The 6937-nt window shown below is 31.4% G+C and overlaps 1 protein-coding gene across 1 annotated transcript; it reads left to right on the plus strand.

Annotated features, from left to right (window-relative positions):
• The first annotated feature begins 5671 nt into the window (after positions 1-5671).
• LOC131634429 (F-box/kelch-repeat protein At3g06240-like) lies at positions 5672-6937 on the plus strand. Its single transcript, XM_058905097.1, has one exon. The coding sequence runs from the start codon at positions 5695-5697 to the stop codon at positions 6922-6924; it is 1230 nt and encodes a 409-aa protein (XP_058761080.1). The 5' UTR covers positions 5672-5694; the 3' UTR covers positions 6925-6937.

Genomic DNA, 6937 nt, shown 5'->3' on the forward strand with positions numbered 1-6937 from the left:
AGAATCTGGAATATTTAAATAATCATTACACGCGTATGAAATCAAGGGATGTTTAGGATAAATGCATATTAGTCTCTAATTTTAGAAAATGAATCCTTGAGTTTTCTTTTGGAAAAATAAGATTTGATTGGCTCCTAATTTGTGAAAAGATCTTGCAGTTATTTTTAGAAAAGAGAAGATTGGATTCAGATTAAAGTTCAAGCCCATTCTTTAAGTATCTATAAAAAGGAACTTGGGAAACCTAGTTTGCTAAGCTTTCTTAAAAATAAAACCGTGAGTGCATAAGGGTTGCTGTTTTGGAAGTTTTTTAAGCTCTTTGTGTTTTCAATTTCTTTGTTTCACTCATGTATCTTCTGATACATTAAAGTTGGTGGGTGTTCTCACTCTTGAAGCTTTTAAGCAAGAGAGTTGAGTTGAGTTCTTGATCAAAGCTTTTAAGCAAGATCAAGTATTATTCTAAGTTATTTTGACTGTTTTATCACTGTGGTGACTGGATGTGGGATGGATATTTCCCAAGTCTAGATGTCGACTTCTAGGCAAAAGTAGCGTTGGGTAGTGACTAGGCGATAACTTTTAAACTAGAGTGTTTAGCTTGGAACTAATACTACCGATAGTGGACTTCCTTATTGGCTTGGTGGCCCCCATATTAGGTGTTGTTTGTACTGAACTAGGTTAACAATTAGTGTGTTCTTTATCTTTCTACATTAAGTTTTCAGTTTGATAATTGTGCTGTAAGTCAGCAAATGTTATAACATTTGTCTTGATAATGTGTGTTGTTAGGACATCTATTGTCAGTGCCAAAATTTTAATAAGAGTATGGTGAAGTTGATGATTATTCAATTTATATATATCTTCTTATTTAAGAAATTGAACTAGTATGTTCAATTTCTTTATGATTTCATTCTTTCTTGGCTTTTCCTTAAATTTATGAAGGCTCCCATCCTTCGATTTAAGGATTGGATTAAAATTCCAATTCTTAACACTTAGATATTTCTTAGTGATAAAATTTCTTGGAGCTTTTGGAATTTGGTAAACCTTTGGTGGTATTAAGGGGATTAGGAAACACTTCTAAACACCTTGACTTGTGTGATTCATATATTGATAGCTGGAGCGATAAAGAAACACTTGGTAGAAATAGGGTATTGTTAGAGACTCAAAAGGCTTTTTTCTTATAACTCATTTGCAATCTCATGTCATAAATTTTGGAAGTATAGTGAACCACATAGCCCCTCTCTTCCCTAGAGTAGACCATTTAATCGATCTGGGTACACAAGTTACTATGTTATTGTATTTCATCTTCTTCCAATTTGTCATGGTTTTAATTTCACTTTTTGCAGGTTGTTGTGCTGCTTTATGCCATTTATTTTTGTTGTTTGTTCTTTGTCGTCACACAACTTCTTGTTGTCTTTGAACTATGTATAATTCTTCTTAAATAATTTGAGTTATCTACCACTTTATAACAACAAGTGGCGCCCAACATGGGCAAATGATTATTTCTTTAAAGTTAGCACTATGGTAAATAGGAGATTGAGATGTTTTTTGGAGACAACAATTTTGAGTTATGGAATGTATAGATGCAAGTAATCTTAACTCAAGATAAGTGTATTGAATAATTGAAAGGTTATGCATTGATGTCTACACGCCTAACACAAGTAGAGAAGTTCGACATGGTAGGTAAGTATAGGAGGGCCACTATCTTGTGCCTCAAGGATAAATTTCAAAGGGTAGTTTCCAAGAAGAAGAATGCAATTTCGATGTGATAAAAAATTTAATGATTGTACATTACCAATTATTTGGCTCAAAGATTGTGTCTTAAACAAAAATTCTACTCATTCCAAATGGTAGAGAACAAATCCATAGTCAAACAGTTGACAAAATTTCACAAAATTATTGATGATCTTGAGAATATTGAAGTGAAAATTGAAGACGATGGGACAAGGCTCTACTCTTGTTGATCTTTGATTAATTTAAGGTTTACCTTATTTGTGATAAGTAAGTTTCTATTACTTAGGATTAAGTTCAGACAACTGTGAGGTCTAAAGAATTTTCAAAGGTGAAATATTTGAATATTGACAATAATGGTGAAGGCTTAAGTGTCTCAAAAGGAGAAGGTGAGAATAGAGGATTGACTAAATAAAAGAGGTTTGACAAGTAAAAGGTAAAATTATTTACTTATGAGAAATCAAGTCACTTCATGAGGGATTGTCCCGAGAGGAAGGGCAATAATGATTATGTTCTGATTGTAGTTGTCTCAGGGGAGTATAGTTATGAGAGTGTTAGTGGATTATTGGTGTCATGTTTGGATACTGAAGAGGGTTAGGTTATGGACTCGATTTATTATTATCACATGTGTCCAAGAAAAGCATACTTTAACATTTTGAAGCTGGGACAAGATAGAGTAGTTCTCCTTGGTGAATGCAACTTGTAAGGTTTATGGTATTGGTATGGTCAATTATAAAATATTCGATGACTGTGAGTTTCTTATTTACAAGGTGATGTATATTCCATAACTCAAGAAAAAATTGTTATCCATAAGCATATTTGATGAGCTAGGATATTTCACTAGAGTTGAATATAGGGTGTTTAAGATTTTGCATGGTAAAGTGATCATTGGTGAAAGAGTATAAAATATGTGGCTTATATAGTTTAGAAGGTTCCAATGTTACTATTCATTCATCATCAACTAGTGAAGCCTTTCATGACAAGATAAAGCTATGGCATTTGAGGTCAAGGCATGGTGGATGCCTCGAGGCTGTTTTAGAGCTCTTTAATGAGTTTTGCAAAAGTCAAGGCATCAATATGCATTTGATCCAATAGTTGTCATTGAGTTTTTGGGGTATGGCTAATGCCAAACGAGCTTACTTGGTCGGTAGGTGTTCATTTACTAGAATAAGCTTTTAATCACCTAAATAATTTGTAGTAGTAAATTTGAAAACTACTCTTATTCGAAGGTGGCCAAAAATTTTCTTATTGATCAAATTAAATCCAATTAGCTTGATGGTAAAGTTGTCAATGGGATCTTTACTGGCTATCAACAAAGTGAGAATGGCTATAGTTGTAGGGAATGGAAAATGGTGGATATAATTTTCATTAATAAAAAATATACTACTTTCAATAAGTTACGTCACAGGAAGAAAATTAAAGACCCAAGGATGAAGCTTTTAGAAACTATGGTGAGAAAGACTCAGTTTGAGGTGGAGGTTCCTACTACGGACACTAGTAGTAGTGAGGGGAAAATCACATAGGCATCTAATTATCATTTGACTCGTGATAAGGTAAGTAGTTATATTATAACATCTCAAAAGAACGACAATGCTGACATTGGGTTTTATAATTTGAATGTGGTGGAGGGTAGCTAAATTTAGAAACATAGACCTACTGGGAGGCACTCAAAAGCAAGGAGAGATAAATATGATTTCAGAACATGGTTGTGGGATTTTTAGATTACCAAAGAAGAAAAAGGTGATTGGAAGAAAGTGGATGCAAGTGGAAAGATCAGGGTTTAAGTGCGGCTTGAACCTGTTGAATAGGGATTCAATATGGTAGAGAGCAACAAAGTGATTTATGGAGAAATTGCTTCACCATGCTTTCGAATCAATGTGGATACTTTTGAAGCATCCCTTAAAACCTTTAAGTGATAAAGAGAAGTAGAACATGTTCCAAGTTTTCCAAAAACCAGTAAGCCAAAAAGAAGTAAGAATGTTAACGGGAGATGTTAGAGTCGTGAAGAAGGTACGGTAGGCGATATGTCCAATCTGAGTGTTTTGCGAGTATCAAGTTTGGTTAGTTTGGTTCGTGCATCCATTTATTAATAATAAAATATTTAATATTAATTTAGATTTACTCTAAGATACAAAGAGATACTCTAAGATATTCTAAATTATTATAAAAGATTTTATAGGATATTTAAAATTTTGTAAGATAGTTATAATATTTTAAATATATATAAAAATATTATAAGCTATTTATAATATTTGTATTCTAACTTTAAATAGGTTGTGTTTTGGACAATTAATGATATGTTGTGTTTCAAAAGTTATAAATATGTGTCTCTATCATTTTTGTCTTAACAACCATTAGTACTTTCGACCTGAAGATAGAGAAAAGAGTTAAGAATCACCGATAAACTTAGAGAGACAAGAGTTTGAATTATTTGAAGTTCTTGGAATTTAGGAAACCCTCAGAGGTATCTAAGATAATTGTGAAACATTTCTAAACTCATTGTACTCGTGTGATTCAAATATTGAGAGTTGAAGGGAATTAGGTAGAGATAAGATTTTGTTTGTCACAACTCAAAAGACTTTTTTTTATTCTTTTAACTCATTTGTAATCTCTTGTAACAACTTGTGGAAGTATTGTATATTAGAGAGTCGAGCTCTCACCTAGAGTACACTGCTTGATCTAACTAGGTAAACTAGTTAGTGTTATTATCTTTTATTTTCTACTGACTTGTCGTGGTTTTGCTTCACTTTAGGAAGGTTATTATGTTGCTTTAGGCCATTTATTTTTGTTTTCATTGTTCTTTGTCTCCACACATCAATTTTTTTTGGTGTATTTGAACTCAGAATAATTCCTAATTGCTCCGAGTTATTCTACTAGTTTTTCACAATATTGACATTAGTTGAAATATTTATAATTAGTTGTAATATATTACATAAACCTCTATTTCAAAATGACTATTCTCTATTAAATTTATTTTTTTTGCGAGATTCATACAGTAATATTAACTCATAATTATAATGTTAGATATCACAAATACAAACAAAAAAAACGGGCCAGGATCCTCTCCATTTTTCTCTTTCTCCATTATTATAGATTTGTGTGTAAATAATACATATTTCTATGACATGTAATATTTATTTAGCTTTATATATATATATATATATATATATATATATATATATATATATATATATATATAGTAATGCAGCCTTCCATTTCTTTTGGGAAATGGAGATGATCCCTACCCCAAAAAACACCACTCCAACACTCGCACAACACGCAAGTTATTATCTAGTATTCATTATATTATATGTTACTTTTTTGATAACAGGAATGAACTTCATTTCTTTAGATTTTGTTGATCGTTTCTTGCATTGCACTATTTCCCCTTTAACATAATTTTATTCTGTTGAAATTTTTTGATAAATTTTTCAACGAGTCGATTGTTATTTTTTCCATCTATATTATTTGGGGTTTTTGTCAACTATCTCAAGTTTGTTATCCTATGATTTTAATTTAATAACATCAATTAGGGTATGTTTAAATAGTGAACTTAGAATGTCAAACTAGTTGAGATGTCAAGTTAGATATACCTATATCAAAAGATACTTTTTTACCAATGTAAAAAATAAATATTTAAAGAAAAGTATCTTTTAAATTAAAAAAATATTTTGAATTTCTTCTCGATTATGCTAACATATATTTAAAAATATATACTTACATATAATTTAATTAAAATATATATTAAATGAAAAATCTTTTGAGTTGCTTCTAAATTACGCAAACATATCCCATAAAAAAGTATATTTTGAGTTGCTTAACAATTACGCTAGCATTTGTATTTTTAAGAATTAAATTAATTAATAATAAAATTATCTTATAAGTTCAACGAATATAGTCCTTTTCTCTCTACAAAAAGTGTAAATAAAGTTCACTGAGTTTTCTTAGATCTGAAAAACGAAGACTATTACAATGGAAGACAAAACTCTGAAGCATTTAGAGATGGAAGATAATTTAGCTGTGGGAGTTAAGAAGGTTAGTATTGGCATACCTAATGATCTTTCTTTCTCCATACTTTCAAAATTATCTGTAAAAACTTTGAAGCGTTTTGAATGTGTATGTAAATCATGGACCCTCTTATTCCAAATCTCTTATTTCATGAGCTTGTTCTGCAAAAATCTCTATAATCATTCTTATTATGATTATACATCTCTTCTACTACACCTATATAACAAAACGACTTCGAGTGATGTGTTGTATTCTCTATCTGATGAGCGATTTGAGAATAAGATCAAATTAGATTGGCCAAATCCATTTCAAAGGGATGACCTTGAATTTGATATTTTGGGATCTCATAGCATTAATGGGATTCTTTGTCTAATCAGTTACTCCCAGACAAATACAAGACTTGTATTGTGGAACCCAACTACCGAGGAATTCAAGGTTGTTCCTACTAGCTTTCGTGAGTCTGTGCCGTATATGGATATTGAAATTACTCGATATGGTTTTGGTTATGATTCTGATAGACATGACTACAAGGTGATTCGACAAATAATGTATAATCCAAATAGCGATAGTGAAAGTGACATTGATGATTTGTCACTTGAAGATATATATTACCAACTCTTTTGGGAGATATATAGTCTACAAAGTAACTCTTGGAAGAAACTTGACTCTGATGTCCCTCATAATTATATAGATCAAGTACTGTGTCATAATGGAATGTGTCACTGGTGGGGCGAAGAAGGCTATAATAATGAAAATTATGATGAAGCATACCTACTATCATTTGACCTGAGTAAGGAGGTATTCCTCATAACACCCATACCAGAGGATAATTTTTTTAGATCTAGACATTATTGGGAAGACTTAATAGTATTAAATGGTCGCATTGCTTTAATCTCGAATCACAATAAAAACTACCCAAATGATGATATTTTTCGCATATCAATTTTGGGTGAAGTTGGTGTGAAAGAATCATGGATTAAATTCTGTACTGTTTGGCCTTTTCCTTTCATTGAGCATCCTATTGGAGTTGGAAAGAATGGGTATATATTCTTGAGAGAGCATAATGGAAAATTAGTTTGTTTTAATATAAATACTCAGAGGGTTGAGGAACTCGGTTTTGTTGGACATGGATTTCAAGGTAGGACAATAATTTATGAAAGAAGTATTATTCCAATTGGAGGTATGAATATATAAAAACCCGTGTATA

The sequence above is a fragment of the Vicia villosa genome, unplaced genomic scaffold, assembly GCF_029867415.1.
Source record: "Vicia villosa cultivar HV-30 ecotype Madison, WI unplaced genomic scaffold, Vvil1.0 ctg.001291F_1_1, whole genome shotgun sequence".
Lineage (NCBI taxonomy): Eukaryota > Viridiplantae > Streptophyta > Magnoliopsida > Fabales > Fabaceae > Vicia > Vicia villosa.